Source organism: Ranitomeya imitator, chromosome 3 (genome assembly GCF_032444005.1).
Source record: "Ranitomeya imitator isolate aRanImi1 chromosome 3, aRanImi1.pri, whole genome shotgun sequence".
NCBI lineage: Eukaryota > Metazoa > Chordata > Amphibia > Anura > Dendrobatidae > Ranitomeya > Ranitomeya imitator.
The window spans coordinates 434,578,843-434,594,097 of NC_091284.1; the positions used below are offsets into that span (position 1 = coordinate 434,578,843).

General features: G+C 48.4%; 1 protein-coding gene across 5 annotated transcripts in view; it reads left to right on the forward strand.

Annotated features, from left to right (window-relative positions):
* LOC138670188 (ras GTPase-activating protein 4-like) overlaps window positions 1-15,255 on the forward strand; it is a 324,283-nt gene that overhangs the window by 242,832 nt on the left and 66,196 nt on the right. For all 5 annotated transcript variants that reach the window (XM_069757300.1, XM_069757303.1, XM_069757302.1 and 2 more), the window contains one exon: window positions 14,411-14,502. In XM_069757300.1, the coding sequence (XP_069613401.1) occupies window positions 14,411-14,502 (92 nt within the window). The remainder of the gene's footprint in view (window positions 1-14,410; window positions 14,503-15,255) is intronic.

The following is a 15,255-nucleotide window of genomic DNA, read 5'->3' on the forward strand; positions in this document are numbered from 1 at the left end:
TTTCTCAGCCGGTGAATTTCACAATGCGGTGCGGCTGCTTTTGTGCATCACCAGCGGGGGGTTAGCTGCTTCTTATTGCTGTTCTAGCTAGAGAAAATGAGATGTTATTTTTAGACATGTGTCTATCCAGTAATATTGCTATTTTCTTTTCCCTGTTCAATGTACGTTTGTCTGATACTGAATAGGACCATTGTACCAGCACGCAGATTTTATGATACTCACCTGTGCATACAAAATTGTAATAATTACCTGAAAGCTAATAAATGCAAGGTCATTTCGGTGGCATATGTAATCTCACTGAATAGATACAGTACATGATAAATAACCAGTTTTATTTAAAATTGTTATACTTTTCTGTTTTCAGATGAATACACATGAAATTTAACTCAGACCTAGCATATAACGGTATTCATGAATCAAATAGTCCCTTAACTCCAGGGTTTACAATTTGCCTTTGGTTTGGCTTTCTTTAACCCCTTCATGACCTTGGGATTTTTCGTTTTTCCGTGTTCATTTTTCACTCCCCTCCTTCCCAGAGCCATAACTTTTTTATTTTTCCGTCAATTTGGCCATGTGAGGACTTATTTTTTGCGGAACGAGTTGTACTTTTGAACGACATCATTGGTTTTAGCATGTCGTGTACTAGAAAACGGGAAAAAAATTCCAAATGCAGTGAAATTGCAAAAAAAGTGCAGTCCCACACTTGTTTTTTGTTTGGCTTTTTTGCTAGGTTCACTAAATGCTAAAACTGACCTGACATTATGATTCTCCAGGTCAGTACGAGTTCATAGACACCTAACATGACTAGGTTATTTTTTACCCAAGTGGTGAAAAAAAATTCCAAACTTTGCTAAAAAAAAAAAAAAAAAAATTTGCGCCATTTTCCGATACTCGTAGCGTCTCCATTTTTCATGATCTGGGGTCGGTTGAGGGCTTAGTTTTTCCATGCCGAGATTACGTTTTTAATGATAGCATTTTGGTACAGATACGTTCTTTTGATCGCCCGTTATTGCATTTTAATGCAATGTTGCGGCGACCAAGAAAACGTAATTCTGGCGTTTCAAATTTTTTTCTTGCTACGCCGTTTAGCGATCAGGTTAATGCTTTTTTTAAATTAATAGATCGGGCGATTCTGAACGCGGTGATACCAAATATGTGTAGATTTAATTTTTTTTTTTTTATTTATTTTGATTGGGGCGAAAGGGGGGATGATTTAAACTGTTATATTTTTTTTATTTTTTTCACATTTTTTTTTACTTTTTTTTTTTACTTTTGCCATGCTTCAATAGCCTCCATGGGAGGCTAGAAGCAGGCAGAGCACGATCGGCTCTGCTACATAGCAGCGATCTGATGTTCGCTGCTATGTAGCAGAAAATCAGGTGTGCTGTGAGCGCCGACCACAGGGTGGCGCTCACAGCTACAGGCGATCAGTAACCATAGAGGTCTCAAGGACCTCTATGGTTACAATGTACAAGCATCGGCGACCTCCGATCATGTGACGGGGGTCGGCGATGCCGTCATTTCCGGCCACCCGGATGCGGTAGTTAAATGCCGCTGTCTGCGTTTGACAGCGGCATTTAACTAGTTAATAGGTGCGGGCAGATCGCGATTCTACCCGTGCCTATTACGGGCACATGTGAGTTGTTCAAAACAGCTGACATGTCCTGGCTTTGATGCGGGCTCACCGCCGGAGCCCGCATCAAAGAGGGGCTTCTGACCTTGGACATACTATTCCGTCCGAGGTCAGAAAGGGGTTAAAGGGTACCTGTCACCCCCAAAATCGAAGGTGAGCTAAGCCCACCGGCATCAGGGGCTTATCTACAGCATTCTGGAATGCTGTAGATAAGCCCCCTATGTAACCTGAAAGATGAGAAAAAGAGGTTAGATTATACTCACCTGGGTGGGCGGTCCGAACCGATAGGTGTCGCGGTCCGGTCCGGGGCCTCCCATCTTTTTACGGTGACGTCCTCTTGTTTTCACGCTGCGGCTCCGGCACAGGCGTACTTTGTCTGCCCTGTTGAGGGCAGAGCAAAGCACTGCAGTGCGCAGGCCTCTCTGACCTTTCCCGGTACCTGCACACTGCAGTACTTTGCTCTGCCCTCAACACAAGGCAGACAAAGTACGGAGCCGCAGCGTGAAGACAAGAAGAGGACGTCATCATAAGAAGATGAGAGGTGCTGGACCGAACCACGACACCCATCGGATCGGACCGCCCACCCAGGTGAGTATAAAAATCTAACCTCTTTTTCTCATCTTTCAGGATACATTGGGGGCTTATCTACAGCATTAGAGAATGCTGTAGATAAGCCCCTGATGCTGTTGGGCTTACCTCACCTTCGATTTTGGGGGTGACAGGTTCCCTTTAAAATAAAGATCCTTTCTCATTTTGTTATCCAACTGCACAAAATTTTGCACTTTTTTTAAGCAGTCATATAATGTTGATCCACATTTTTGTACACTTTTTTCACTTGTTTTTGTTTTCTTTTTCTTAAAGATTTAAAAACATAGTTTAGTGGGAAGACTTCTTAGACCCAGTTAACACCTTGCATCAAAGTATGACCAGGCCACATGTATCTCTCCAATTCAGCAGGCAGATATTGTAAGTGAGGAACAAGTTTTACATAGTTAGGCTGGAATCACACACAACGTATAAAAAATTGGTCCGTTTTACACGGTTGAGATACACAGAAATGTTCATGAAGAGTGATCCGTGTGTCATCCGTATTCAAAGCGAGGTTGCGATTTTTTTCTCCAAAAAGTATCAATGTGTCATTTGTATGGCGAGATTTGAAAAATGGACATATAATGGATCCATGGGCTCAAATATTCTTGAAAACATATATACAGTCTATATATACGGTATATATATATATATATATATATATATATATATATATATATACATATATATATGTGTGTCATTGACACACACACATATATACATGTATATATATATTTATATTTCATACAGTGCTAGATAGCAAAAAAGCCGGTAATTCAATTGCCGGCTTTTGCTAAATACTTACCGAACCCAACAGGATATGAGACATGGTTTACATACAGTAAACCATTGCATATCCATTATATTTTTATATATCCCTCGCTAATAATGTTAATAGTGTGTGTGTGCAAAATTTGTGAGCTCTACGTGTTAAAATAAAGGGTTAATTCACAGAAAAATCTGGCGTGGGCTCCCGCGCAATTTTCTCCATCAGAGAGGGAAAGCCAGTGACTGAGGGCAGATATTAATAGCCTAGAGAGGGACCATGGTTATTGGCCCCCTGGCTAAAAAAATCTGTCCCCAGCCACCCCGGAAAAGGCACATCTCTCTTCCCACTGCCCAGTGGCATTGGCATATGGGGTAATAAGGGGTTAATATCTCCTTGCTATTGTAAGGTGACATTAAGCCTGGTTAATAATGGAGGTTTCGGTAATGATTTAGCAAAAGCCGACAATTGAAGTACCGGCTTTTCTGCTATCTAGCTCTGTGTGATATATAAATAAATATATATATGTGTCTCACTGACACACACATATATATATATACTAGCTATTGAACCCGTTCTACGCCCGGGTGGCGAGCATTTATATTAGTATATGGTCTCCATCCTGTCATGTGCTGCACCATCCTGCGTCCCCATCCTGACATGTGCTGCTCCCATCCTGCGTCCCCATCCTGTCATGTGCTGCTCCATCCTGCGCCCCCGTCCTGTCATGTGCTGTTCCCATCCTGCACCCCCATTCTGTCATGTGCTGCTCCCATCCTGCGCCCCCATTCTGTCATGGGCTGTTCCCATCCTGCACCCCCATCCTGTCATGTGCTGCTCCCATCCTGCGCCCCCATTCTGTCATGGGCTGCTCCCATTCTGCACCCCCATCCTGTCATGTGCTGCTCCATCCTGCGTCCCCATCCTGTCATATGCTCCCATCCTGCGTCCCCATCCTGTCATGTGCTCCCATCCTGCGTCCCCATCCTGTCATTTGCTCCCATCCTGCACCCCCATCCTGTCATGTGCTCCCATCCTGCACCCTCATCCTGTCATGTGCTCCCATCCTGCACCCCCATCCTGTCATGTGCTCCCATCCTGCACCCCCATCCTGTCATGTGTGCGCCCCCATTCTGTCATATGCTGCTCCCATCGTGCACCCCCATTCTGTCATGTGCTGCTCCCATGGTGCGTAACCATTCTGTCATGTGCTGTTGCCATCCTGTGCCCCCATTCTGTTGTAATGTGCTGCACCCATTCTGCCTGTTCCTGTTTCCATTCTGCCATATGTTGCTCCCATCTTTCTCTCTCCGGCTCTACTGCCCGAGTGCGGGTGGCTGTGCTGGGGGCGGCTGTGTGTGGCTGTGCTGGGGGCGGCTGTGCGTGGCTGTGCTGGGGGCAGCTGTGCTGGGGGCGCTGTGTGTGGCTGTGCTGGGGGCGGCTGTGCGTGGCTGTGTTGGGGGCGCTGTGTGTGGCTGTGCTGGGGGAGGCTGTGCGTGGCTGTGCATGGGGCGGCTGTGCGTGGCTGTGCATGGGGCGGCTGTGCTGGGGGCTGCTGTGCGTGGCTGTGCTGGGGGCGGCTATGCATGGCTATGCTGGGGGTGGCTGTGCGTGGCTGTGCTGGGGGCGGCTGTGCTTGGCTGTGCTGGGTGCGGCTGTGCGTGGCTGTGCTGGCGGCGGCTGTGCGTGGCTGTGCTGGGGGCGGCTGTGCGTGGCTGTGCTGGGGGCGGCTGTGCGTGGCTGTGCTGGGGGCGGCTGTGCGTGGCTGTGCTGGGGGTGGCTGTGCGTGGCTGTGCTGGGGGCGGCTGTGTGTGGCTGTGCTGGGGGCGGCTGTGCGTGGCTGTGCTGGGGGCGGCTGTGGCTGTGCTGGGGGCGGCTGTGCTTGGCTGTGCTGGGTGCGGCTGTGCGTGGCTGTGCTGGCGGCGGCTGTGCGTGGCTGTGCTGGGGCGGCTGTGCGTGGCTGTGCTGGGGGCGGCTGTGCGTGGCTGTGCTGGGGGCGGCTGTGCGTGGCTGTGCTGGGGGCGGCTGTGCGTGGCTGTGCTGGGGGCGGCTGTGCGTGGCTGTGCTGGGGGTGGCTGTGCGTGGCTGTGGCTGTGCTGGGGGCGGCTGTGTGTGGCTGTGCTGGGGGCGGCTGTGCGTGGCTGTGGCTGTGCTGGGGGCGGCTGTGGCTGTGCTGGGGGCGACTGTGCGTGGCTGTGCTGGGGGCGGCTGTGCGTGGCTGTGCTGGGGGCGGCTGTGTGTGGCTGTGGCTGTGCTGGGGGCGGCTGTGCGTGGCTGTGCTGGGGGTGGCTGTACGTGGCTGTGGCTGTGCTGGGGGCGGCTGTGCGTGGCTGTGCTGGGGGCGGCTGTGCATGGCTGTGGCTGTGCTGGGGCGGCTGTGCGAGGCTGTGGCTGTGCGTGGCTGTGCTGGGGGCGGCTGTGCATGGCTGTGGCTGTGCTGGGGGCGGCTGTGCGTGGCTGTGGCTGTGCTGGGGGCGGCTGTGCGTGGCTGTAGCTGTGCTGGAGGTGACTGTGCTGGGGCGGCTGTGCGTGGCTGTGGCTGTGCTGGGGGCGGCTGTGCGTGGCTGTGCTGGGGTGGCTGTGCTGGGGCGGCTGTGCGTGGCTGTGCTGGAGGCGGCTGTGCTGGGGGTGGCTGTGCGTGGCTGTGGCTGTGCTGGGGGAGGCTGTGCTGGGGGTGGCTGTGCGTGGCTGTGGCTGTGCTGGGGGCGGCTGTGGCTGTGCTGGGGTGGCTGTGCGTGGCTGTGCTGGGGCGGCTGTGCGTGGCTGTGCTGGGGCGGCTGTGCGTGGCTGTGCTGGGGCGGCTGTGCGTGGCTGTAGCTGTGGCTGTGCTGGGGCGGCTGTGCTGGGGGCGGCTGTGCGTGGCTGTGGCTGTGCTGGGGGCGGCTGTGCTGGGGGCGGCTGTGCGTGGCTGTGCTGGGGTGGCTGTGCGTGGCTGTGCTGGGGCGGCTGTGCGTGGCTGTGGCTGTGCTGGGGTGGCTGTGCGTGGCTGTGCTGGGGCGGCTGTGCGTGGCTGTGGCTGTGCTGGGGGCGGCTGTGCGTGGCTGTGCTGGGGGCGGCTGTGCGTGGCTGTGCTGGGGTGGCTGTGCGTGGCTGTGCTGGGGCGGCTGTGTGTGGCTGTGCTGGGGGCGGCTGTGCGTGGCTGTAGCTGTGGCTGTGCTGGGGCGGCTGTGCTGGGGGCGGCTGTGCGTGGCTGTGGCTGTGCTGGGGGCGGCTGTGTGTGGCTGTGGCTGTGCTGGGGTGGCTGTGCGTGGCTGTGCTGGGGTGGCTGTGCGTGCCTGTGCTGGGGGCGGCTGTGCTGGGGGCGGCTGTGCGTGGCTGTGGCTGTGCGTGGCTGTGCTGGGGTGGCTGTGCGTGGCTGTGCTGGGGCGGCTGTGCGTGCCTGTGCTGGGGGCGGCTGTGCTGGGGGCGGCTGTGCGTGGCTGTGGCTGTGCTGGGGTGGCTGTGCGTGGCTGTGCTGGGGCGGCTGTGCGTGGCTGTGCTGGGGCGGCTGTGCGTGGCTGTGCTGGGGGCGGCTGTGCGTGGCTGTGCTGGGGCGGCTGTGCGTGCCTGTGCTGGGGGCGGCTGTGCTGGAGGCGGCTGTGCGTGGCTGTGGCTGTGCTGGGGTGGCTGTGCTGGGGCGGCTGTGCGTGGCTGTGCTGGGTCGGCTGTGCTGGACGTGTAAAACACGTACCGCACACGGAGATTGTCCATGTGCAGTCCTTGTGCCGTGCAGGAGACAGCGCTACATTAAGCGCTGTCCCCCCCACTGGTGCTGAAGCCGCGATTCATATGTCCCCTGCGGCAGCGTTTGCTGCAGGGAACACATGAATATTAGTGTTTAAAATGCAGATCCAGGTCCCCCCTCCCACCCCCGGTGCGCCCCCCCCCCCCCCCCCCGCTGTGATTAAAATACTCACCTAGCTTCCGGATCCCCTGTCGCAGCGTCCTCTTCTGGCCGCAGCCTCTCCTGTATGCGGTCACGTGGGGCCGCCGATTAAAATCATGAATATGCGGCTCCGCCTCCCAAAGGGGCAGAGCCGCATATTCAGTACTGTAATCGGCGGCCCCACGTGATCGCATATAGGAGAGGCTGCGGCCAGAAGAGGATGCTGCTGCGAGGGATCCGGAAGCTAGGTGAGTATTTTAATCACAGCGGGGGGGTGGGCGGGGGGGAAGGCACACGGGGGGGGGGTGCACAGGAGGTGGGAGGGGGGTGCGCTCAGGGGGTGGGAGGGGGGTCTGTGCGTCGCGCTTGCGCAGTCTATAAAGGCTTCGGACAGAGTGACGCTCCCACCGTTATATTATAGATATACATATACAGTGGGGCAAAAAAGTATTTAGTCAGTCAGCAATAGTGCAAGTTCCACCACTTAAAAAGATGAGAGGCGTCTGTAATTTACATCATAGGTAGACCTCAACTATGGGAGACAAACTGAGAAAAAAAAATCCAGAAAATCACATTGTCTATTTTTTTATCATTTTATTTGCATATTATGGTGGAAAATAAGTATTTGGTCAGAAACAAACAATCAAGATTTCTGGCTCTCACAGACCTGTAACTTCTTCATTAAGAGTCTCCTCTTTCCTCCACTCATTACCTGTAGTAATGGCACCTGTTTAAACTTGTTATCAGTATAAAAAGACACCTGTGCACACCCTCAAACAGTCTGACTCCAAACTCCACTATGGTGAAGACCAAAGAGCTGTCAAAGGACACCAGAAACAAAATTGTAGCCCTGCACCAGGAGGGGAAGACTGAATCTGCAATAGCCAACCAGCTTGGAGTGAAGAAATCAACAGTGGGAGCAATAATTAGAAAATGGAAGACATACAAGACCACTGATAATCTCCCTCGATCTGGGCTCCACGCAAAATCCCACCCCGTGGGGTCAGAATGATCACAAGAACGGTGAGCAAAACTCCCAGAACCACGTGGGGGACCTAGTGAATGAACTGCAGAGAGCTGGGACCAATGTAACAAGGCCTACCATAAGTAACACACTACGCCACCATGGACTCAGATCCTGCAGTGCCAGACGTGTCCCACTGCTTAAGCCAGTACAAGTCTGGGCCCGTCTGAAGTTTGCTAGAGAGCATTTGGATGATCCAGAGGAGTTTTGGGAGAATGTCCTATGGTCTGATGAAACCAAACTGGAACTGTTTGGTAGAAACACAACTTGTCGTGTTTGGAGGAAAAAGAATACTGTGTTGCATCCATCAAACACCATACCTACTGTAAAGCATGGTGGTGGAAACATCATGCTTTGGGGCTGTTTCTCTGCAAAGGGGCCAGGACGACTGATCCGGGTACATGAAAGAATGAATGGGGCCATGTATCGTGAGATTTTGAGTGCAAACCTCCTTCCATCAGCAAGGGCATTGAAGATGAAACGTGGCTGGGTCTTTCAACATGACAATGATCCAAAGCACACCGCCAGGGCAACGAAGGAGTGGCTTCGTAAGAAGCATTTCAAGGTCCTGGAGTGGCCTAGCCAGTCTCCAGATCTCAACCCTATAGAAAACCTTTGGAGGGAGTTGAAAGTCCGTGTTGCCAAGCGAAAAGCCAAAAACATCACTGCTCTAGAGGAGATCTGCATGGAGGAATGGGCCAACATGCCAACAACAGTGTGTGGCAACCTTGTGAAGACTTACAGAAAACGTTTGACCTCTGTCATTGCCAACAAAGGATATATTACAAAGTATTGAGATGAAATTTTGTTTCTGACCAAATACTTATTTTCCACCATAATATGCAAATAAATTGTTAAAAAAAAAGACAATGTGATTTTCTGGATTTTTTTTCTCAGTTTGTCTCCCATAGTAGAGGTCTACCTATGATGTAAATTACAGACGCCTCTCATCTTTTTAAGTGGTGGAACTTGCACTATTGCTGACTGACTAAATACTTTTTTGCCCCACTGTATATATAGATATACATATATATATATATATACACCTATTCTATGTGTAGACATTTATTTTAGCTATTCTATTCTAACCTGTCAGTGTTATTTTACTGTACACTGCACTGAATTGCCGGCTTTTCTATAGAACACTGGTGCGTATTTCTCACAAGTCACACTGATGGTCCGTGTGGTGTGCGAGCTTTCCTCGCCCTGATAGACTTACATTGGCGGATTTTTGGAGGAATACGCTGACAATCGCAGCATGCTGTGATTTTCTCAGCCCGTGAAATACGGCCGAGAAATATACGGCTGATGGGAGCTGCCCTATAGAGAAACATTGGTCCCAGTGCAATGTGTTGTTTTTGCGGCTCTCAGTCATCCGTATTTCTCTCTAGTGTGACCCCAGCGTTAAGCTTTGATAGTTTCAATAAATTTCAATAGCCAAATCTTACATTATACAGTTCTAATGGTGGCGTAACAAATTCGGTTTCAGAGGTTGCGACTGCCAACAGGCCAATGTGGGTGGGGGGCCCGCCGACGCCAGCGCAAACTTCATCTGGCTGTGAATCCTCTGATGCACATTCAACAGAAATGTTTTGTGGCACAGAGATCCGTCGGGTCCGTGAGCGGCAATGCACGCTGCTCTCTAATCAGAGGCCCACAGCTTATGACGGCATGCAGGTGACTGGGGATGCATGGCAGTGACGTCATGTGCTCCCCTCGCTTGCATGCTGAAGTCAGCTGCCAGCTCAGAAAAGTACACTGTGCGGCATGGGAGCAGAGGTAAGGTGAGTATGATTATTTATTTTTTTCTATAAAAATAAACCAAAAGACCACTCCATGGGAAGAATGTCCCCTCACATATGAGGTAGGGAAAGAGGTGTTCAACTTACTTTTTTTTGTTGTGCATGCAAGGCACAACACTGATGCTAAGCTGTGAATGATGGCAGTCCTAGAGCGTTGCAGCACCTCTAATGTAGTGATAACTGATGAAAGATGGGCAGTGGAGATGCACAGGGCACCAATCTCTGAGTCAGGAACTACCCAGGTCAGATAAGAAAATCAATTTATTCAACACACAGTACATTTCTGGGACAATCCGTCCCCTTCATCAGTCCAAAACACACATCTAAGACCACTGTTGCATTTCTACAGAAGAAATTGGTGATTCAGTGGCCAAGTATGTCTCCTCATCTGAACTCAATTGAACACCTATGGGTAATTCTACAGAGTCAAGTTGTCATCACTCTCTGTCCAGCATCCAGGCTCTAAGAGAGGTTGTTCTTACAGAATTGAAAAATATAGATGTAACTAGATGGTGGCCCGATTCTAACGCATCGGGTATTCTAGAATATGCATGTCCACGTAGTATATTGCCAGCCACGTAGTATATTGCCCAACCACGTAGTATATTGCCCAGCCACGTAGTATATTGCCCAACCACGTAGTATATTGCCCAGCCACGTAGTATATTGCCCAACCACGAAGTATATTGCCCAGCCACGTAGTATATTGCCCAGTGATGTAGTATATTGCCCAGCCACATAGTATATTGCCCAGCCACATAGTATATTGCCCAGCCTCGAAGTATATTGCCCAGTCACGTAGTATACAGCACAGAGCCATGTAGTATACAGCACAGACACGTAGTATATTGCCCAGCCACATACTATATTGCCCAGTCACGTAGTATATTGCCCAGTCCGCGTAGTATATTGCACAACCCACGCAGTACCACGCACGCAGTGTATAACACAGCCCACATAGTGTATAACACAGGTCACGTAGTGTATAACACAGGCCATGTAGTGTATAACACAAGCCACGTAGTGTATAACACAGGCCACATAGTGTATAACACAGGCCACGTAGTGTATAACACAGGCCACATAGTGTATAACACAGGCCACGTAGTGTATAGCACAGGCCATGTAGTGTATAGCACAGCCCGCGCAGTACATTGCACAGCCCGCGCAGCACATTGCACAGCCCGCGCAGTACATTGCACAGCCCGCGCAGTATATTGCCCAGCCACGTAGTATATTGCCCAGTCACGTAGTATATTGCCCAGCCAAGTAGTATATTGCCCAGCCACATAGTAGTATATAATACAGCCCACGTAATATATTGCACAGCCCACGCAGTATATAGCAATGTGGGCACCATATCCCTGTTAAAAAAAGAATTAAAATAAAAAATAGTTATATTCTCACCCTCCGTTGGCCCCCGGATCGAAGCGGTTACCGACGCTCCTCGCGCGCTCCAGTCTGAAGAGTGCATTGCGGTCTCGCGATGAGTATATACACGGTGAGTATATAACTATTTTTTATTTTTTTTAATTATTTTTAACCTTAGATGTTTTTACTATTGATGTTGTATAGGCAGCATGAATAGTAAAAAGTTGGTCACACAGGGTTAATAGCAGCGTTAACCGAGTGCGTTACACAGTGGTCAATGCTGCCATTAACCCTGTGTGAGCGCTGACTGGAGGCGAGTACGGAGCGGGCACTGACTGCGGGGAGGAAGGAGCGGCCATTTTTCTGCCGGACTGTGCCCGTCGCTGATTGGTCGTGGCTGTTTTGCCATGACCAATCAGCGACTTGGATTTCCATGACAGACAGAGGCCGTGACTAATGAATATCCGTGACAGACAGACACAAAGACACAGACAGACGGAAGTGACCCTTAGACAATTATATAGTAGACTAGATTGTGGCCCGATTCTAACGCATCGGGTATTCTAGAATATGCATGTCCCCGTAGAATATGGACAATGATGATTCCAGAATTCGCGGCAGACTGTGCCCGTCGCTGATTGGCCGAGGCAACCTTTATGACATCATCGTCGCCATGGCAACCATTATGACATCTACGTCGATACTGTGCCCATCGCTGAATCAGAAACGCGGGATATCTACGTCCTTTATGACATCATCGTCGCTGTGCCCGTCGCTGATTGGTCGAGGCCTGGCAGCCTCGACCAATCAGAGATGTGGGATTTCCTGGACAGACAGACAGAAAGACAGACAGACAGACGGAAAAACCCTTAGACAATTATATATATAGATGAGCGAATATACTCGTTACTCGAGATTTCTCGAGCATGCTTGGGGGTCCTTCGAGTATTTTTTAGTGCTCGGAGATTTAGTTTTTCTTGCCGCAGCTGAATGATTTACTTCTGTTAGCCAGCATAAATACATGTGGGGATTCCCTAGCAACCAGGCAACCCCCACATGTACTTATACTGGCTAACAGATGTAAATCATTCAGCTGCGGCCAAAAAAACTATCAGATACGCGGGATTTCTACATCGATGCTGTGCCCGTCGCTGATTGGTCGCATCGGGTATTCTAGAATATGATTCCAGATGATGATTCCAGAATTCGCGGCAGACTGTGCCCGTTGCTGATTGGTCGAGGCAACCTTTATGACATCATCGTCGCCATGGCAACGATTATGACATCATCGTCGCTGTGCCCGTTGCTGATTGGTCGAGGCCTGGCGGCCTCGACCAATCAGAGACGCGGGATTTCTACGTCGATGCTGTGCCGATCTCTGATTCAGAGAGCAGGGATTTCCAGGACAGACAGACAGACAGACAGAAAGACAGACAGAAAGACAGACAGACAGACGGAAAAACCCTTAGACAATTATATATATAGATATGTCACTAACTTGTTCATTCCATAACAGGAAGACTTAATGTTGTCATACGAAATACTAGATGAAGTAGTTTTTGATGTGTGGGGTTTTTATTTTTGCACTAATTTGAGTATAACTGAAAATTCTGTAATGAAAGTTATATTATTAACCTTACTTTTAAGTTATAGGTTAGAAAATGTTCAATGAAATTCAGTCTTATCAAAATGTTGGAAAATGTTCTTGTGTTGAGCGAGATATTTAGTAAAATATCACTTTTCAGACAGGCTGTTCTCATTTATGCTTAGCACTCAGTGGCGTAACTAGACTCTGATTTGGATCGGTACACCCCCCCATCCTGGTATATATACAGTACATGTTCTCCATCCTGGCCCAATCCTAGTGTGTAGATAGATAGATAGATAGATAGATAGATATGCCCTCCTTCCTGGTATATATGTCCCTCATCCCTCATCCCAGTCCCATCCTGGTATATATATATATATGTGGCCCGATTCTAACGCATCGGGTATTCTAGAATATGCATGTACCCGTAGTATATGGACAATGATGATTCCAGAATTCGTGGCAGACTGTGCCCGTCGCTGATTAGTCGAGACAACCTTTATGACATCATCATCGCCATGGCAACCATTATGACATCTACGTCGATACTGTGCCCATTGCTGATTGGTCGAGGCCTGGCGGCCTCGACCAATCAGAGACGCGGGATGTCTATGTCCTTTATGATATCATCGTCGCTGTGCCCGTCGCTGATTGGTCGAGGCCTGGCGGCCTTTTTCAATATAGAGCATTACATCAGGGAATTCATGATACCATCAATGAAATGTAGCTCCTCGACACCAGGAGCACTCATGTAGCTCCACATAAGGACACTGCCACCACCATGTATCACTGTAGGCACCATGCATTTTTCTTGTTCTCTTCACCTTTGCGCGCCATTCAGTTTGAAACCATCATTTCCAAAAATGTCTCATCACTCCAGAGTAGAGTTCCAGTAGTCTTTCTATTTTTCAACACTGGCCTTGTCCAATTGTAGGCAAGCTTTTATGTGCATGGATTTTAGGAGAGGCTTCCTGTGTGAACAACACTCATGCATGCTATTACTCTGCAGTGTACGCTCTATTGTGTCACGGGAAACAGTCACCGTACTAACTTTTGCAACATGGTTTTGAATGAATTTGTTAGGAAAAAATTGTTGTGTGTGAAAAATAACAAATCTTGTTTGCAATCAATGGCCCGCATTTGTGGGAGTATTTTGTTGAATGGTATCCATAGAAAATGTTGGTTCTGAAAGGAAACTAAAGGTTTTCTGACAAATCTGTTGGGCTGCACTCCTTTATGCAATGATGTAGCTGTTCTTTGTACGATGCTTTGTAATTGATGCTAAATTAATTTATAGCACTATAGGGTATGACTATAGAGGAAGTCCGGGAAGAGTTCTGCTGCTCCATTCTAAATGTGGATAACGGGGATAAAAGTGTCCCATTTTGCCAATGAGTGTGAGTCCCAGCAGTTGCACCCCCCTCATTTATAATTTATCAACTATCCTTCACTGGAAATCCCTTTTAATTGAAAATCATTGACCTACTATACAATACAGTGGATCCCACAATCCAGGTTATTTTTTGCTCAAAGGGTTAAAAATTGCTTCCTGAACCCACACGTAACTATTGAAAATCCCTAGTATTTTAGGTCGTGCTATCTTTTTTGTGGTTCTTTTTTGAAATCGCTATCATTGTACTGTTTCCTACTGACTTTAGTAGGAAAAACACACTCGAATTAAAAATATGTAATGTTTACTATATTTTATTTAATTGTGTAAGCCACTATTTATTTGTGTGAAACACAAAACCTAAATTAATATAATTAATTTAGGTAATGATCAACTTAAATGGACTTCAGCAAGACTTACAAGAAGAGGGATGGTTCAGACTGAGTCCTGGAAAGTCCAAAGCCAGTGTAGATGAGTAAGTTGATGTTAGCAAACTATTTTTTAATTATTTTTTTTTTTTATTGACAATGTCTCTTTGCAATGTGGATTTTTGAAGATATATTGTTTTCCTTCACTTTAGGTTATAATTGCATAAGTAAAACTGTCTATTGAGTCACGTAGTGCTTGGAAAAATCAGCCAAGAAAATGTCAGCCCCTTAGAAAACCTTAAGTAGCACTTAAACAGTTCATGCGGCATTGAAAATCCTTACATTAGGTTCTTTTTATTGCGTATTCATTTACTTTCTAACAATAAGGTATTTAGAGAAAATAGAAGGGTCTCTGAAATTTGCAACCTGTGTTAAGTAAGGATTCTGTACTTTATAACAAAGCATTGTGGAATCCAGTAGAGAAGATTGATTCTTGGTGCGTTAATCCCCTTAGTATGAGACATTTTAACTTTTAGTTGAAGTGATTATGGGGTGATGTTTTGTGACGTTCCAGGCAATGGGAGATCTTTTTCTTTTTGCGTAGTTCAGGAAGACCCCCCTGCTGTGTTTCTATTTTGCATCATTTTTGTAAGTGGCACCTAAAAGTACATGCTGAGCCCTGATGGAGTCACATTGAAAAATAAAGTTATCCATGCCAATTGTAAATAAACTATAGCTGCAAAGTTTGTTAGTTTATGATAGGATCAGAAATGTATAGACTTAATACCTGCAATAGAATAAGTAATACTTTACAAAAGCACACATACAATTTTTGTACCAGCAAAGAGGTTTTCCAAACA